This window comes from Chlorocebus sabaeus, chromosome 10, assembly GCF_047675955.1.
Source record: "Chlorocebus sabaeus isolate Y175 chromosome 10, mChlSab1.0.hap1, whole genome shotgun sequence".
Lineage (NCBI taxonomy): Eukaryota > Metazoa > Chordata > Mammalia > Primates > Cercopithecidae > Chlorocebus > Chlorocebus sabaeus.
In genome coordinates, this window is record NC_132913.1 from 15,789,235 (window position 1) to 15,810,006 (window position 20,772).

General features: G+C 32.7%; 1 protein-coding gene across 2 annotated transcripts in view; it reads right to left on the reverse strand.

The window, feature by feature from the left end:
* The window catches only part of DPP10 (dipeptidyl peptidase like 10), a 687,795-nt gene that overhangs the window by 39,603 nt on the left and 627,420 nt on the right, over positions 1 to 20,772 (reverse strand). For both annotated transcript variants that reach the window (XM_007964753.3, XM_007964755.3), the window contains exons 16-19: positions 18,548 to 18,669; positions 17,125 to 17,172; positions 8,561 to 8,659; positions 8,384 to 8,453 (exon numbers count right to left, since the gene is read on the reverse strand). In XM_007964753.3, the coding sequence (XP_007962944.3) occupies positions 8,384 to 8,453; positions 8,561 to 8,659; positions 17,125 to 17,172; positions 18,548 to 18,669 (339 nt within the window). The remainder of the gene's footprint in view (positions 1 to 8,383; positions 8,454 to 8,560; positions 8,660 to 17,124; positions 17,173 to 18,547; positions 18,670 to 20,772) is intronic.

Here is a 20,772-nt window from a genome sequence, read left to right on the forward strand (position 1 = left end):
GTAGATGTTCAACATGAGGCATATTGCTCATCAATTCTGTCCCTCAAGTGTCCTCACCTGTAAAATGGGGATTAGAATATCTGCCCTGTTGTAATCATAATGCTCTGAGAATACAAGCTTTTATAAAAGCATAGGAAGGGCCAGGTATGGTGGCTCACTCCTGTAATCCCAGCACTTTGGGAGGCCAAGGCAGGCAGATCACCTGAGGTCAGGAGTTCGAGACCAACCTGGCCAACATGGTGAAACCTCATCTCTACTAAAAGTAAAAAAATTAGCTGGGTGCGGTGATGGGCGCCTGTAATCCTAGCTACTCGGGAGGCTGAGGTAGGAGAATAGCTTGAACCCAGGAGGCAGAGGTTGCTGTGAGTCAAGATCGTGCCACTGCACTGCAGCCTGGGAGACAAAAGTGAGACTGTATCTCAAAAAAAAAAAAAAAAAAAAAAAAAAAAGCATAGGAAGTTTGTAAACTAGTTATATAGATGGACATTTTTCGTGTGCTCTTATAAATTAAAATATATATAAGCTATACATTAACCTATATGTATAAATATAATTTTCATCACTTTTAATTCCCAAAGATGCAGAATGTTTTATGCAACACAGATTTATTTTGTATGACATACTTTTTATGTAATGAAAAAGAGGGAGATTATGTCAGTATAATGCACTGTCACAGTGGTGCAGGCACAGCCTTTCCCAAGGTATTAATGTTTAGAAGTAATCAGAGCCACATTTTCTTATAAGTAAGGAAAAAGTGTTTGCAATATATTGGAACCTTATTTAAAAAAAGCTAAAAATCAACAACAGCACTTTTTTAGGGTGAGTTGTGGCTGATCTAGCAACTTCCAGTTGATTATGCTTCCCCCGTGTTACTGAGGGACAGGTGACAACTGAGAGCTCTAATCATAGAGGCTACAAAGACGTGGACTCAATCAGTGGATTAATGAAGAAGGCTACAGCTAGATCAGATTTATAATTTTGATAAAAATGGCATTATAAACATGAGAAAAAATGGCTATAAGAGAATGCCCTGAAAGGGGAAGAACAAGTGCTGAAGTTCAAGGCTGAAAATGACTGAATGATTCCAAATCAAAATGCTGATTAAAACTTTACTATGTTAATAGCAATTGTATTATCTGGGTTGTGGTTTTGTTTTAAAAATACAATAATTATTGTTTTCTTCCCAAGTTTTGTATCTCCTAGAAGCTCTGTAATTTTTAGTAACTGACTTTGCACACTACTTGTTGCTCAGAAATATATGTGTGTTGGACTAGAAAAGCCTAGAGCTCTGGCCTAGTCTGCCATCATGATAGACAACCTTTAACTTACATGCTACACAGCCTTACATGATTCATAATATACTGTTTTTATATATAAGTCAAAAGGGAAGAATATATTATTTTAAAACTCCTGGAATAACATATGTCGTTGATGTACTCCTCTGACATGGCGCTGTGTGGGATTACCAAGAAAGAAAACACTGTATCTTAGTATTTTTAACTTCACCTTTCAAAGTCATGTTAAACAAATAATATAGTTAATATTATATTCTAATATGTTTTTTCTTAGAAACAAATAACTAATTAAAAGAGAAAAAGACACTGATTTAAATATGAATTACCCTTACATTAATGACTACATTTATATGACCATCTAAAACTAAGAACTTTGTAAATTAAGTTCAATATTTCTTATAAAAAGTATTCAATAGTATATCTGTAAACATATCATATACATGTAAGTTTTAAATAGGAACTATTAATAAGCCCATATCATTCATGTGAAACCACACTATATCATTCATATAATTCTGTGAATCCATGCATATCTAAAATCTATGTTAACAGAAGACCTAAAATGGCATTTCTGTGTATGCATTTAAATATATATATATTCCAGTTAAAATAATCACCAGAAGAATATTATAGCTTATGCATTATCTACAAATTTATCTAAATTTGGATTTTTCCCCCATGTCACCTTCTTAATACAGCAACTTTGAGTCTGTACAACTTTAAATAGTGGTAAGAAATTAATGCTGACATTTAAGATGCATTATCTACAAATTGTGAAAGAACAAGGTTAAATACGTTCAAGAAAAAAATAGAAACAAATGATCACCTTCTCCCCTTCTATTAACAAGATTAAATGCCACTGCCTTTTTTCCTCTTAATCATTTTCTATGTATTAGCAAATATGTAGGTACATTCTTCATCCATCTAAATGATGAAGATACAAAAAATGATAAGCCTAAAATTTAAGCTTTGAACCTCCTTCTATGGCAAAGCAATAATAATCACTGTTGAGACAAATACCAATATCAATAAGCTATCTCTTTCATCCACATCAGACAGTATATGTACTATTTTTGCAAGAAACTGAGGGTAAAAGTAGATATGTACGTGGCATGAACAAATAGAAGATCAAATGGTGTTAGAGTTTATTGGAATATACATGTCTTCACCCTTGGGAAACAAAATGAACTTACATCTGACAATCCGATCCACTAAAACCCTAGGAATTCATGAAATAAATACACAGTAGAAAAGACTTCCCACAAAGTGAACATTTTGATGAGAATTCAGAAGTTTATTAAATAATCTGAGCTGAGAATTTGATCTCTTTTGTGGAATATTCATGAACTCAGTCATGATTTCTAAAATCAATACTTTATACCAAAGCATTAACGTAGTACATGTGGAAAATGTTATATTCCAGAAATATCATTAACTGTTCAGTGGAAAGAAGAAAAGGTCATAAGAATTTGGTAGTAGAGAAGACTCTTTTGATTCAAGTCATCATTCTTTGATAATATGCCAATAAATACCATAATATGGTGGACAATGTAGGTAGGCAGCGTTGGGTAATACAGCAGAGGTTTTAGTACAGAAAATAGATATATAAAACTTGGGTCCAAACCCTAACTTTTCCTGCTTATGATCTTGGGGGAACATATATACATGACCTATTTTAGTTATAGTTTCCTTGTGTTAAAATGAGGACAGTACTATTTACCTTGGATGATTTCTATAAGGATTAAAGATGGTGTCTACATATTCTCAGCATGACACTCTTTGCATGATAAAAATAAATGGTAGCTAATATCAATTCTTATTATCTTAAGCTCAATAAAAAAATTGTAAAAAGGAACAGTGAAGAGGCAGCATGAAAATCAATCAGTATTCAGTCCTATCCAGAAAAACTATAAAAGAAATTAGAATCTCGCGTCTCATTCTACTGAGTGGGAAACTAAACTGCAGAGAAATGGACCCATACAGAAGTCAATTATAAACTCACAAATCATTTATTTTTCCATTTCCCCATCTCAACTTAATTCATTCTTGAGGAACAAACTCAGGGTTAATTCATTTGTTTACTTATTCATTGATGTATTCATATATTCATTCATTTATTCTATCAAATAATGCTCCAGGTAGTGCATTATGGCAAAACAATTCAAAAGGAATTGGCAGTTTAACAGAAGAGAAAGCAAAGTAAATATTGTAATCTGGTATGGTTATATGTTTATAATAGTGGTGTGCATAAAGTTATCTGGAAGTGTGTCTGGAAGTCTTAACAGAACTTCTCCAGGTGGGCAGGCAAACTCAGGGCACTGGGGAAACTATGTGAAAACACAAGTGATGACTGAAGTGGTGGTGATCCCCAGAATAAAGCAGTCTATCTAAAGGATGGGATTTCTCTTTTGGGGTGGCTGGTGTGATATAAAAATGAAGAGAAAAATAGAAAATATATCATGAAGACTGTTACGTAATGTGAGGGAAAATGCAGATATTTAATCAATGATGAATGAATAATGAGAGGATTTTAGATAGGAGGGCTACACTCTCAGCAACAGAGTGGTAAAGCAACTAAAAGAGAGAGAGCAAAAAGCAATAAATTAAAGAAAAGCAAGTGTAAGTAGAGAATAGTATAGCAGGATAGAGTTCAATCATCCAGATAGGATGTCTGACTGATCTGAAGCTTGATGCTAATTACAATATTGAACAATATTTCAAGTTGTTTGAGGAAAGGAAATGTGTGTATAACAGACCAGCAATGATGTTATCTTGACTGTTGGATATGAATAACTGAATATATTCCCTCACTATGAATGGATCAATTACTTATATCACGCTGTTCAAAAAATAGTTATATAGAAAACAGATCACTTCTACCAAGATGACCAAATTATAGGATTCTAATACACAGAACATTCAGTGATGAGACTCTAGATAAAAATGAATAATGTTCTCGAGTTACAATGACCTGATCCATAGGCTGACAGAGGAGGAGAATGGAAGAAAGCTCTAGGAAGATAAGATTTGATGGATGACCATGAATTTCTTGGGATTTCAAGGAAGCTGAATTCAGAGAAAGGAAAGAAAGTCGTGGAAGCATGATAGCATATGTTGCATTCTGAAAGTTAATATAACTTGCTGAACATTTACTGCCTCCCTTATTAGACCTTTAATGAGTGTGGCAAGATAACTTGAGCAAGAAAAAGTAGAAAATGGGAAGAGATGATGGGCCCTTGGTACTGAACTAAACTCCTGAGTTGATGCTGCTCCTCTTCAGAGGGACAGAAAATAAAAACAAAAACAAAAATCCCTTGTTTTTTAATAACAATACAACTTTCGAGATTGCTTTTATGAGCATCTAAGCATATTAGATTCATATTTATTTATTTACCAAATGAACGTCTACAACTGCAGGGCATTTTCCACAACACCTTCAGTCTTGGCACTATTTGGTAATTACAGGATAGTCAGTTAGTTCTGTGTATTAGGCATTACGGAGGTAGACTGAACACACCCAAATAACTATTACAGACTTTAAGATGCTTGCAATCTTGTTATCTCCCCATAGCCATTAACATGGCTTCTCATATGTAAAGCAACGTGGTAGTTGTGTATGGTATTAAATTACATACACACGAGTAGGAAATAAGAATAATATTTTAAAAGAACAATATGAGGTTATAAGAGCTGGAATGAATATAGATGTGTATAGACAAAGTTTAAAAATGAATAAGGACTCCGGGTCCTTAAGGGCTCCCTATAATGTTAAACAGAAAGGCAGGAGTAAAACAAGTAGGCACTTGAAGGGAGAATTGGAGGAGTTGTTCAGAAAAAGGGGATCATGACTCCATAGAGACCGCAGCAAACTCAGGTCACTGAGATCCAACTGTGGTGCCAATGCTTCTTAGATTTTCCATTACAGTAGAAACACTATACAGGAAAAATATTTATGCGGTATGTACTCCATCCCAAATACTCCTTTTAATGTGACATTGACATCGATCTTTGATTCACTCACATTTTAAATGTTACGAGATTAAGTATGAGTTTCAAAACCCAAGCAAGGGAAGTCAGAGGACCATTTTTTTTCCAGATCCATAATGAAGATTGAGCAGAACTGGGTTTCCAAATTGCCTGAGGACACATTCTTCCAGGGCAATCTTTCTTTCAGCCCCTCAGGTGCTTGCTGCAACTTAACTCTAACTCATGTATTCATTATATAATTCCCTGGATGTAAACCCATCTCTACAGATCAAGAAATGGCTCATACTCTTTTGGCTATCAGATATATGGCACAAAAATAGCAATAAAGTACTGACACCAAAATCACTGAATGACTCTTAGACTCATTTAAATAATAGTCACTCTATTATTCATCACTGTCCAATTGTTCATTTATGAAAAAATTATTAATATTACTTTTAGAATGGGACAGTCAATATGTCACTGAAAACAGTTTTTAAGCTTGCAAAAAAATATGGCTTTAAATTATGGGCAGTTTCCTAAATTCTTAAAAAACACTTTCTGCTTTTGCTATTCTGACCCTTATATGTTTCCAAGATAGTATTTTAGAAATAATCATGCAATTTAAAAGAATAGATCATATCGTAAGTATAAATTTTTAAAGAAGAAATCCTCATTTTGGATTTTGTAAGTCACATTCTGCAAAGCTTTCGATAATTTTCCTCTAAAATCCAAAAGTGTGGATAATGTCAATTAATATTTAGTATAAAAAAAATACTGAAATAACTAGAAATGATTTAATATTCATTTTCATTCTTCCTGTATCAACCAAAAAAGTAGCAAAGTAAATTCTATGGGTCTGATTGCACTATTTTATCTGTTTTAGTAGTGTCTGTCTATTGAACAACTTTATGGGCATTAAATTACACATTAAATATTTATATTAATCAAATTAAATACTGTAAAATACTATTTCCATATTAGTTTGGCACAGAAGCAATTGCAGTTTTGGCCATTTATAAGTAATGCAACTACTTATACTTTTGCCATTTATAATAACTGCAATTACTTTTGTACCATCCTAATAATAATTACGATTCTGCTTATGATTTATTAAAGGCTATTTGCAAGTGTTTATGCTCTACCAAACACTATGGTAATATATTTAAATATAAATATTATCCCATGTTATTTTCTCCAGTTTATTTGTAAGGTAAGAGAAGATTAGAAAAATTCAGCAATGTATTGTTAAATCTCAGCGCTCCAATTTGAACCCAGTCCTACCTGACTCCAAAACCAGCATTTTGCTCCAAAATCCTACTTCTCAAAAAAGACCCAAGTAGGCCTTGACAATAAGACAAGTCTTCAAATTGGTTTCTTGTGTAGGTCCTTATGTTCCTCTTATAAAATAAAAATCAACCAGAACAAAACACAAGTCTGATGCCAAGATGAGCCAGTTAGCTTATCTGTTTCAGAAAACAAAGAGATTCTGTTAACTCTTATTTGGTTTTCTTCCTACGTGTGACACTGCCCTAGAGCAAGTGGATACCAAGTCAGCATAATTACCTACACATTTGTCTGCATAAATGTCATGCTTCAAGGGCAGTCAGTTCTTTTATCTTCCAATTTGAAGGTCATCACATACTGAGGGATACCTAGGATGTGCCTGAGGAATGTCCCTTTTCTTGAGAAAATTTTTCAGTGAATCAAAAGAGCATTTCCTTTTACCAAAGGGAGACGTGACTAAGATAGAAGATGGGGTTGATTTTTGTTTTCTTTTTGTCTCGTTTTAGTGCCTTAAACATTTTTCCTCAATAAATCATACATACAGTTAAAATGGAGTAGGAAAAAACAGGTAAAAAAGATGAGAAAAAAATACAATTAAGAAACATCAAATAAGAACTTCCTTAGAGAGACATTAAGAACTTTCAGAACTTTCTGGCTCTTACGGAGAAAGGAGAAAAGTTTGGATATGAGAAACTATGCAAAATTCAATAATTAGAATTAGAAATGAACACTGCAGTCAGAGAGAAAATTATATATTATATTATTTCTGTATTATGTGGTTTGTTAAAATAAAGGGACAAATTGCTCGTATATATTCAAATACCTAAATAAAATAAATGCCATCTATACAAAAAAGAATGATAACCCCAATAATTATACGAATCATATGTGTTAGGCACTGTTTAAGGGACTTTATATGTAGTATTTCGCCCCATCTGCAAGGCAGTCTTAGAACACAGGTTGTATCGTAATGCCTGTTTTATGGTTAGATAAACTTAGCCTTGTAAGAGGTTAAGGAACTTGCCCAAGGACACACAGCTAAGAAATGGCAAAACTAGAATTTGAACCCAGGAAATCCGATTCCACAGACTGAATACTTACCCACTGTATTCAGTGATCATAATAAGCAATATTATTTTCATATTTACTATTTCTAAATATTATATCTAAAGATATAATTTTAGACAATTTTAAGCACTATTATACCAATATGCTACCTGAGCATATTAATAAGGGAAATAACTTATAACTCTCAGGAATACAATGCTAAATCAATATCAAGTTAGTTATGTATTAGATATTAGGGGCCTCAGTGCATAATACTATACAGTAGCCTTACAACATGTATAAAGATATTTAATTTCAAAGTCAATTTCAAGATTAAAAAAAAAAAAAACTTGAGTCAAGATTTCTGAGCATGGGAGCAGCTTACTGCAGGCCATGTATCCAGGAGGAAAAACTGACAGGAGTGATACAAACATAACCCATTGTCTTAGCAGTGGAATTACATGTTCCTCAATGTTGCATAAACAACTGATAAAGAGCCCAGGACTTGAGTAATTGCTAAGCAGACACCCAGAAATCAAACTATTCTGTGTCACTATTCCCGGCAGTAGCACCAAACTCCATGTGGGATGCAAGAAGTTCAAAAATATTACACATTCTTACACATGATTTAGTGATGGACTTCTAGAGGAATTTAGACAATAGACAGCTGCCCTGGTTAACTACACACATTGGACTTCTCTTGTTTATTGAATCAAATGTTGTCTTGTGAGACATAAAAATAGAAAATCTTTATATTCCTTTATTTCAAAAACAAATAAAATACTTACATTATTAACAGAAGAGCATACTGGTTTCGGTCCATAAAATCTTTGGGAAGGGACAACTGTAAAGGAAGTTCTTTTAAAGAAAGAGCAAAATATTAAAGATGGAGAGTCATTTACAGGTAAAACTATAAGACGCAGAGAAAGTTGTTCTTGAATAACATAGCATGCACAAAACTTTACCATAGTCGTCAATATGAAGGATTTTAACTTCCGGCTTTACTATTTTCTTCTTCAGGATAGCTTCCTTCAGCATAGAATTGCTTTCCAATATAAAATACTCTGTAAACCAAAAAGGGTAGTGTAAATAGCTAACTCCTATGCATTAAACAAGAATCAGTGTGATACAACAAAAAATTATCCAGTTGTTACCATTTGGCAGGCACTGTGCTGATTAACTCATCATTTCTCTTCTGAGTTACTACAACAGTTTCCTAAGTGAGCTTCGTTATGCCAGTAAATTTTTTTCATTTGCTTCTTTATTAAATTTATCATTTACATTTTCAAAATGCAAATCTGATCATATTGTTAACCTGCTTAAGACTATTTTAGCAAAATATAAGATTATCTAACACCAAATGAGTTGAGATTCACAATATCTAGCTACCTATACCAATTAAAAGGCATACAGAAACACAGGATGAGGACACCTGGACTGCAGTTCAAGTGTTTAATAAGGTAGAAAAAGCATGAGCATATTATATATTTCTACAAATAAAAACTGCAGAATCTGAAATACATGAAAATTATATGACCTAAGATGAAAAATATACTGGGTGAGATTAATAAAATATTAGGCACTGCAGAAGAAAAGAGTAATGATCTTGAAAATACAGTAATAGAGAAATATCAAAAATGAAACATCAAAAAATTTGATAAAACATGAAGTGGACATCAATACTTGCTGGAATTTTGATGTACATGCATTGTATTAAATTTGTAGCTCTATTTGGAGAGACTTTATATCATAAAAATAGTGAGCTTTCTAATCGATAAATATATATATACTCACATATATGTTTGCATATGTTAACATATTATATACATATATATCGATGTGTACATACTGTGTGTATATGTGTGAGTGTGTGTGTATATATACACATATATGTCTGTGTCTGTGGGAATTTGAGTCTTTAATTTCTCCCAGCAGTATTATATAGATTTATAGAGGAGGTATTTATTTTTATTAGATTTATTTGTAGATACTCTATGGATTTTTTGACGTTACTTTAAACAGCATTTTAAAAATACTCAAATCTTGCATTTTCGTTGATGAAACAGTTGAATTTTGCATATTGGCCTACAGCTGTTACCATGATAAATTCACTTGTTTTCAATAGTTTACAGGTGTGTATATTCCACAATTTTTTTGTTTCCTTATTTTTTGTTTTGTACAAAGTATGTCTTCTGCAAATAAATACAGTTTTACCGCATATAATTCTTTGTCTTACCCATTCTACTGGCTAAGTCCTCTACTACCATGTTGCACAGAAGGAGTGAGAACAAACATTCTTGACTTTCCCAGGTCTCAGGGAGAAGCATCATTCTTTCACCATTAGGCATGATGTCAGCTGTAGTATTTTTACGGATACCATTCATGAAGTTCAGGAATTTCTTTCTATCTTATCTTGATTAGGAATTACTATTAATTGATTATTATTATTGTTTGTCAAAATTTTCAGTTTTTTTCTAAATCCTTTGACGTGTCAGTGTAATATGGTGAATTATATTGTTCGTTGAAGGTTACAGCAAACCTAGAATCTTTGGGTAAATCCAATATGGCCATAATAAATTATCATACTTTCTACAATTGCTAGGTTTGACTTGCTATTATTTAGTTAAGGTGTTTTGCCTCTAAATTCACGAGAAAATTTGATTTCTTTTTTTTTTTGAGACGGAGTCTTGCTCTGTCGCCTGGGCTGCAGTGCAGTGGCCCGATCTCAGCTCACTGCAAGCTCCGCCTCCCGGGTTCACGCCATTCTCCTGCCTCTCCCGAGTAGCTGGGACTACAGGCGCCCGCCACCTCGCCCGGCTAGTTTTTTGTATTTTTTTTTTTTTTTAGTAGAGACGGGGTTTCACCCTGTTAGCCAGGATGGTCTCGATCTCCTGACCTCGTGATCCGCCCGTCTCGGCCTCCCAAAGTGCTGGGATTACAGGCTTGAGCCACGGCGCCCGGCCTGATTTTTTTTTTTTTGTCCTCCTAATATATATGTCTGGATTTGGAATCCGGTCAATACTTGCCTTATATTTTTAAAAAGAGTTTGTGTAAGCTTGGTGTTAATTTATTCAATGTTGCATAGAATGCACCAGTAAAGCTAGCTGAAACTGGAGTTTTCTTTGTGAGGAGAATGTTAATTGCATATTTATATATTGTATTTCTTCTCGTGTGAATGTTTAGCAATTTGTGTCTTTTAAGGAATTTTTCCATTTATTCTAAGATGTCAAACTTACTGGCATAAAATTACTTATAATGTTCCATTATTGTCATTCTAATATCTATAGCATTTCTATAGACATCATCTCTTTTATTAATGGCATTACATTTTTCTCTTTTTCTTCATGTCTCTGGCTAGAATTTTGCCAATTTTATTGATCTTGTCAGGGAAGCACCTTTTGGTTTTATACATTTTCTCTATTGCTAGTCTATTTTCAATATCATTTATTTCCTTCTTACCCATTTTTATCTCCTTCTTTCAACTTTGTTTAATTTGCTCATGTTTTTCAAGTTTCTAAAGGTGAAAGAGATTATTGATTTTAAACCCTTCCTTTTTATGCAATAAGTTAGAATCATAAATTTCTTTCTAATCACAACTGTAGTAACCCCTAAATTGGGATCTGAGGTGTTTTTATCTTTATACAATAAGTTAGAGTCATACATTTCTTTCTAATCACAGCTGTAGTTACCCCTAAATTGGGATCTGATGTCTTTTTATTTTTCTTTGGCTCAAAATAGTTTCTAATTATTTATTTTTTTATTGATCAATGTATTATTTAGAAGTGCAAGTTTGATGACAGAACATTGTCACTTCTTTTATTCTTGAAACTTTCTTTTTGTCTTCATTTTTAAGTGAGAAATATCTTCTAGGTTTGTTTTTCTATTAAGGATTTTTGTTCAGTTCAGTTTTGTTTTCCATAAGCATTTACAGTATTTTGGTCTATTGTCTTTTGATTTGCTTTTTTCTGATGAGATGTCTGTAGTCATTCGTTTTTACTATGTGTGTAATATGTGGATGTAATGTGTCTTTTAATTTCTGATGATTAAAAATGTTTTTCTTTATCATTGGTTGTGTATAATTTGCTCATGATGTGCACTAGTGTGGTTTTATTGACATTTATCTTGTTTTCTTTATGGTGAACTTTTTTGAACTCTTTCATCAGATTTAGAAAATTATTGGCCATTATTGCATCAAATATTTTTTGCAAGTCTCCTTGCCCCATTCTGACTCTAATTACAAATATGAGAGATGTAGATATTGGCCTACGGTTAATTTATGTTCTTCCTTTGTCTTTCTTTTCCTTTTTGTGTTAAGAAATTTTCTACTGATATTGTTTCAAGTACACTGATCTTTTCCTCTGTGGCCTCTAATCTGTTTTTAGTATTTTCCAGTGAAGTTTATATTTCAAATATTTTATTTTAAATTCACAAAGTTCTTTTATAAAAATATATTCTCTTTGTTTTCTCTCTACATTAATTCTTTTCTTGATAGCTTTATTTATTTGTAACAGCTAATTTACTGTATTTGTCAGTGATTTCCATCATCTCTGTCATTTCTGAGTCTGTTTCTATTCACTAATCTTTCTCCTATTTATGAGTCATATTTTCCACTTTCTTCACAAAGCTAGTAATTTTTTATTAGATAATGACCATTGTGGCATTTACATTTTGAAAGCCTGGGTTTTGTTGTAATCTTTTAACAATTGTTGGACTTTGTTCTGGCATATGTTGTAGGCAGGTTGACCATTTGAAGACTTTTAAAGAAATCTTTTTAGTGTGTATTTGAATGGCCTTTGCTCTATGGCTAGTTTAGCACTACAAAAGGCAGGACACTTCTGGGATCTCTTGTAAATGTTCCACTACTCTGCTGATTAAAAGGTGAGCATATCCCACCACTCTGTAAGCTCTGGCATTGCCCACAGTCATGAAGCATCTTCCTATGCATACTCAGCTAGGTATTTTCAGCAGCTGATTCACGGTGATCCCGCTTCCGATTCAGGGTGATCCCTCTTCCAGCCCTATGCAGATGTCTTTCTCCATGTGGCTTCTTCATTTCCAGTTCCATCATTCCATAAGCCTCAATTCCATAAATTTCCATACCATTCCTCAACATTCCATAAGCCTCAATCTATCTGAATATCATTTTCTGTCTCCTCAACTCAGGAATATCATTGTATTATGATTAGTTTATTCCTTATTGCATTGGAGTTCAGAAATTGTTGTTAACAAGAAAGCTAGAGAACTTACAACACTAATTTTACTTGTTTCCTTCTTTCAGGGATCTGAGACCCATATTGGCTATTGTCAAATGTCTGATAACAGTTGATTTGTATATTTTGTCCAGTTTTCTATATTATTTCTTTTTTTTTTTTTTCTTAAGGGAAACAAGGGGATCAAGTCTATTTCTAGTTTCTCCATGGCCAGAATTTAAAAAAAAAAAAAATTAAAATGTCAAAGGTTTATCATTGAACCAATATGATTGAATCCAAACTACTTAGAAAAAAATAAGAGTTACAATCCAATTCCAGTCTGTCCCTCTGGCCTCATATATTTTTGCTTTTTTAGTAAATGTTTTGTTCCAGCTGTGATGAACAACGTTTATCTTGCAAATGTGAACATTTTTATGCGTCCTTATGTTTGTATATACACATTTGTTTTTCTGAAAATGTCTTCGCATTGACTTTCTCTTGCCTTGAACTGTGTACACTTTTACTACAGAAATAATCACAGACTGTTATAGCCATGTAATTTTATGTTTCTCCCATTGGACAATGCTGTGTGTGTGTAATCTCAGGAACATCAAACTACCTCTTTTGTAAGTAAATATCTTCCCCTATAATATATATCTGGAAGACTAGATGTTCTAAGAGGTTTTTTACATGTTTAAAATGTAAAGAAACTCTGATTATGTAAACATTAGTATATTCTCAAAGAAGCTATCCTAAGCATTGAATTTTAAATGCTTAAAAAATGGTGAATATTCACACAGAGAAACTAGAAAAACAAGAGCAAACCAATTCCAAATCCAAAGCTACAGGAGGAAAAAAAAATCAGAGCTGAAATGAATGAAATGAATATGTGAAAAAGCATACAAAAGATCAACAAAATCAAAAGTTGATTCTTCAAAAGTATAAATACAATTAATAGACTGCTAGACTGCCTAATAAAAAAGAGAGAAAATTCAAATAAACACAGTCAGAAATGACAAATGGGACATTAACACTGACCCCATGGAAATACAAAAAACCTTCAGAGACTATTATGAGTGCCTCTACGCCCACAGACTAAAAAACCTACAAGAAGTTGATAAATTCCTGGACCTACACACCCTCTCAAGAATGGACCAGGGAGAAATTGGAACCCTGAACAGACCAATAATGAGTTATGAAATTAAATCAGTAATAAAAAGCCTAGCAACTAGAAAAAAGCTGGAACTAGATGGATTCATATTTAAATTCTATAAAATGTATAAAGAAGAGCTGCAACTAATCCTACTGAAGCTAATCTAAAAAATCAGGGAGAAGGGATTCCTCCCCAACTCATTCTTTTGGTGTGATTTTTAATTCCAACTCAATCATTTGGTGTGATTCCGATACCAAATCCCAGCAGAAACACAGTGAAAAAAGAAAACTTCAAGAACACAGTGGCTGGGCCTGAAGGTCAAGGGTGAAGATTCCCTTCAGCCAAAGGTCGCAGCCAACCTGTGGTGACTCCACAGGAACAGGGCTGGTGGAATAAACAACCCAGAGCAGTTTTCTCCCTCTTTCCAGTTGCCTACAGGATTTCCTTTGGTGGAATCCAGTTGGAAGTCATGGGGCAACAGAACCTAAGTCATCTGTAGAAAGTACTTCCAGGCCAGAGAACATTGAAGAGAATTGAGAATTAAAAGTGGTTCTGGAAAAACAAAAGGAAGATGCTCAGGGCACTGCGTCATATTCCATTAAAATTTATTTACAAACTCCCATTATTTGTTATTTATAATGTCTTTTTCTATTTTCAATAGCTTTGTCATAATATTCTCCATTTAGAATTATTTTCTCAGTATAAACTACAAAAATGAAAAAAGATATAAAAGAATTAAGTTTTTGCTAGGCATGGTGGCTCATGGCTATACTCTCAGCACTTTGGGAGACTGAGGCTGGCAGATCACCTGAGGCTGCGAGTTCGAGATCAGCCTGACCAACATAGAGAAATCCAGTCTCTACTAAAAACAAAAATTAGCTGGGTGTGGTGGTACATGCCTGCAACCCCAGCTACTCAGGGGGCTGAGGCAGGAAAATTGCTTGAACCCGGAAGGTGGAAGTTGCAGTGAGCTGAGATCGCACCATTGTACTCCAGCCTGGGCAACAAGAGCAAAACTCTGTCTCAAAAAAAAAAAAAAAAAAAAAGAAAAAAAAAGAATTAAGTCTTGACTATTATTTTTAATATGTTATAATTAACACTTCTACCACATTCTATCTTTATTAGTAATACAAATGTTTAATGTTATTAATTTGTTAGGAAAAATTACATGGCAATAGTTTCTTCTGCATTTCTTTGATAACCAGTGGGTTTAAAGATTTTCCATGCTGTTAAATATGTTTCTTTTTCTTTTTTAAAAATTTCTCCCTATGCACTATTCTACTTCATGTAGCCCAAAAATGAGTTACAACTTATTTTTGGTATATTTGCTTTCATTAACCCAAAGATTTACTTGCCACTGACTATAAATTTTATCTCCCTAAGTAATTATCCTTTGAAAAGAAAATTAAGCACTTGACCACTATTCATAGCCTTTTTTTTTGTTTTTGTTGACCTTGAGACAATCATGATTGGCTTCTGAACAGGAAAATAACGTGGTTTCCCTAAGACAGAAATGTTTTGTAATTTGAAGCAGAAGTTATTAGAAAAGACATTGCCTTGTAACAATAGGATAAAATCAAATTAAAATCAGATTGGAAAAATTTTTAATCATCCTTTGTTAAAGGCAGAATATACAGTGTAACACAAATAGTTATTGATTAAGTGTGTCCTATATATCATGAATATTACTCATTTCCACTGCAAACACATTTGTTTATTTGCCTTGGAGGACACTGATTTTATGAGATGTTAATACACCGTCTTGGATCCCACAAAAAGCATGTGATAGACTTATTTTATACATTGATTGTTCTATCTATGAGATTCAACCTTCTTTTCATTTTATCAACCATACTGTCTATGATCATTATTGTTGCTGTTAGAGTTAATATTGAATAGATTTGATTTGCTTAACATAACCTCTTTAAGATTTACACTGAAGATGGAAATAATGAAATAAATAGAAACTAAAATGTGTGCTAAACCATCTTCCAGCCACACAAAAACCCAACACAAATTTAGAAATTTCTTGTTGCCTAGTGCTTGCCCTAAGTGTCCATGTGACATTATTTGAAGAATAAAATTGGTCTTGATCTGTTTTCTCAAAATGATATTTGTCATTCAACCTTATACTTTTTTACTTGTATATCTTCTAAGTCAAGGCACCTACCTAACTGACTCCTACTTAAATAAGAGTATGCAATGCAAGAGGAAAAAGCACAATAGAAAAAGTAGCTATTATATTGTACTGAATTACAAACCCTATTCTCGAGTCAGACTGTCTCATTTGATTCGTGGTTCTGCCATTTATTAGTATGACTCTGGCCAAGTTATTAATCCTTAACGTCTTTGAGACTAATTTTTCTAACCTGTAAAAAGGGGTAATCAAATTAACTATCTCAGAGGTGTTCTGAAGTTTAAATGAGTCAATAAATATGAGCCATTATTAGATTATAGTAGCTTATGTGAAATAATCACAGAATAGAAGCATTGATTAAATAAAACTTAAAAAATGAAAGAAGGATACAAATATGGAAGAAAGGAAAGAGAAAGGAAGAAAGGATGAAGTCTGGTTATTCATTTTTAAGATAAGCCCAACCATGCATTTATTTATCTACTTTACTGTAAGTTCTTGAACACAAGACCCTTTCAATGGACCCTCAGACTCTGTCACATTGCTTGACAAAAGTAGGTGATCACTTAACAAATATACAAATGAATAAATGCATAATTGAAAAAGTGCATATATAAAACTAGAAGAACCTGGATATCTGGAACAAACAGGATAGAAAATATATAAAATATTTTTCATAATTTTCCAAAATGTCTTCAAAAGATTATTCTGGAGGAACAACTTAGGTGAGGCCCAGGCAAGAATGAACCAGAACATTAAGAGGCCAGTAAGCTAAAATGTACCTGTTTCATCAATAACTCTATTTGATTTAGGTAGTAGATATCCTATTTTGGGCACATAAGATTCACCTCCCGCCTGTAACATGGCTCACATTGCTTGCTTTACTGCCTTTCTTACATACATAAGGTCAAGTTGATGGTATACACACAGCTTTCCTCATGCTGGGGATTTTTTGAGGAAGGATTTATAGAGTATATGACTCAGAATAGATAATACAATGTCTAAGACTAATGCCAACCGTAACTATTCTTAATTGTCTTCTTGTGTACTCACTTGCTGGGTTGCCCGTACTATGTAGGCTGACCACTGGGACCCTTGGACCTGGAATTTAAAAATATGTATATAAATATTTTTAAAGACGTCTAAGTAATAATCATTAGAAAGTTTACATAATAGTTTTTTTTTCCCCCAAATGGAAGCACTTCGTGGTTAAAACATAGCAAAACAGAAACCAGATAACTAGTTTTCGTTCCTATTTACAAGCATTATATTCAGAAAGGTAAGAATATATAAGAAGGAAAGTATTTGCAGAGATTGTGTTAAGATTCTCTCTTCCCCCAAATGATCTATATTTCTATGTTTTTAGCCAATTCTACATGCTTTCTCTTTATCTCTAGTCTTTTATAGACTAGCCACTGATGTTCAGAAAGCTAATCCACGACCCTTTCACCCCTCATCCACTGATCCAAGATCAAATTCTATTTGCCACTCAGCCAAAAAAGAAAGAATGTATGCATATTTGAAATAGTTCATCCACAAGAAAAGTTTAAAAATTGGGTAGTAATTTTACATTAATTTAAAAATATGTTAATCTCCATAAGTATCCAAATACTTAAAATACACTAGCTAATTTGTTACTGTAAAAAGTTATCTTGAAACTTCACTTCTCTAAGGAATCCCATCTAAAACTAATGTGTTTTTTTTTTTTTTTCCTGATGTCATTAAACAAGAACTTCTTTTTTGATTACTTCATTTTCTATATCAAGAGAAAAACAATGTTAAAAAGTAAGTCTTGGTATATCTTTCATTGTGTCTTAAAAAAGGACAGCTTAATGTATCAGCTGCAGTAGTAGCACTCAACTCCTCATATGATAAGAGGACACATGAGTTCCATTTAATCTCTGGAAAATACAGTATCATATTAAAAGGAAAATGATTTCTATGAATATATTGTAGAAATACTGTATAAACATGTAAGACTATGCATATTGTTACAGGATAGAAAGGGTGATAATGGTGAATATAATTGCTCAGAATTGAAGAACGCTGAAGCAGGGGAATTCAATTTCAATAGGTCCTAAATTTCCATAGATCCTAAATCTCTTAACAACCAAGGCATTGTTTTAACAAGAAGACTAGACTATTATTTTTCCTAAAGACTAGGTAAATTAGTTTATGATTGTGGCATGGCTTTGCTGATATAAATATATTTATTCACCTTTGAGAGCTGCTCATATTCAAATAGCACTTATTAATTATGTGTGCATGTTTATTGACTTAGTCTCAGTTTTTATTTCTATATGAAATATGTAAAAAATTGTATCTCAGTAAATGTATATATAATGAATATCCTATTTACAAAATTTTACAAATTAAGATTATGAAATCATCTAGAGTAATAATTGCCGATACCAACAGATATTGATCAAATACAATGAATAAAATATATTATATCAGAATTCATGTATTATCTTACCTTCACAGAATAATAAGAAATGTTGATTCATGGGACTAAAACTGGCATCAAAATATGTACATTGTTCTTTCATGAAATTACATGAAATGCATTGGCGATTCAATAATCCTTCAGTAGAAGCACTGGAGAAAGAAAAAGGAAGTTATTATAGAAATGCTACTATTCTAGGCACTTGAATGTGTGGTGTTCATTTTTAAATATAATATAAACAGGGGAGTTACATTGGTATTTGCATAGAGGTTCATTGTAAATTATGAATCACCATATACATAAAATGTCAACTTCTATTAGTAATGTTAAAACATACACATTTTTCTTAATCTATTAAAATTAAAAGTATGTCTATTTTTACGTATGTAATATGTATGCTTGTATGTATGGCTATAAACAAAGAATTGATTTCAATGGAACTCTAACTTACTGTTTTTTGCATTTTAAATAGATATTTCTGCGTAAAATCTTAAAGGGAATTTCCCACAGATATTATTCAATATTTAATACACACTCATTGAAAGAAGGAATAAACATTTCCACAAGTCAAACAAAACATCAAGCTCATGATTTTCTAAATTATACATTCTAAACATTAGAATTTGGTATCAGTGCCAAATTCTCCCCATCATTTACTTGCAGAAAAATTACTGATTTTAAAAAAAGTTGTATTTGTATTATAACATATATAACACTAACAACAATACACACTTTGAGATAATGAGGTGGTAAAAAGAAGAGTCATCACTATCTTTATTTTACAATAATGGTGCTTAAGGTTATAGGAGTTGAAAAATTAATACAAGATTAAATTTCATTTATCGAATTGTTTATTTAATAAATAAGTCTGAACGCAAAATTTGGTAGGTCATTGGATGAAAACACTGTTGAGAATATCTTTAAAAAACTTGATCAGACAAAAGGCCTTGATTTCATTTTGGAATGAAAACATGATTTTTGGCTACATATTTACAAATGAATAATATTCACGTTGGTTTTGATGTGCAATACGCTGTAGGTATGGGGATTGGAACGGGGTGTTAAGGCAGATACAAGAAACAGTTCACAAAATCACAATTCCATATTTGAAACACTGTGAGATGATTATAATCCAAAATTTTCTTATAATAGTCAAAACAATTAACATATACTAAGCACAAATCATATTAGTTTCACTCATGATAACTTATAAAATATTTGTAGTCAATTTTTTTCTTTTATAAAATTTGGGTTAAACCTGTATAACATAAAATTTGCCATTTTAAGCATTTCCAAGTGCACAGTTCAGTTTCATTAATTACATTCACAATATTGTACAATTTTCACCACAGAAAAGCTTAGAAATTACCCCAGTTGTACACAGCTATTCAGTGACACACTAAGATTTAAAACCTTTTTCTCTCTACTCTTCCATAAAGCTTTTAGATCCAAGTTCCCTGGAGATTTATGTGGTATTTTCTCATTATTTAGATTATGAGATTGCTGAAATAAAGAGATGCAAATTTTGAGACAAAGAAAGTAACAATGACTACGGTAGCAGTCCTACTCCTGCAGGGGTGCCTAGTGCCATATATTAAGTCAACCAATGATCATTTTTATGGCCTGGGCAAGACATTGATTGCAATTTCTGGGTCAAACACTAACATTATCTTACAGTCAAGCCAACTGGCATTTGATGAGCTATTTAAGGGAAAATTTATTGGTACTACATTTTCTTTATAACGCAGTCGACTACACTAGTACACGTCAGAGATATATTGACTGTTCTGCCTCAGTCACTAGAGAGATAAGACAAGCACACAAATCTAAGAAGCCATTATGATTCAAATCACATTTTAGACTAATAATGGGAAGAAAGATTGAGGCAGTTCCATTTGCTAAACTTAACCAAGTCTAATCTTCTGATGCTGTCATTTTTTTTTTTTTGAGTTTTAAAAAATAGGAATTTTATAAGATATAAAGTATTTCCACCTCTCTAAGTTATAATTTATGGCTACCGATATAAATCATAATGTATGTTTCAAGAAAGATAAGCTTCAGGTCACCAAAAGAAGAAGTGACTAGTACTTTGATCAAGATCCCTAATCCAAAATTCAAATCACTATCTCTATATAAATAGCTTTGCTTCCTGGAAGTCAGAATTAAGAACATGGGTTCCAGGAGGTCCAAGAGAATAAACTAAGAATATAAACATGATATATTAAGAAAGACGATTAAAAGGACGAGGTTGCTTC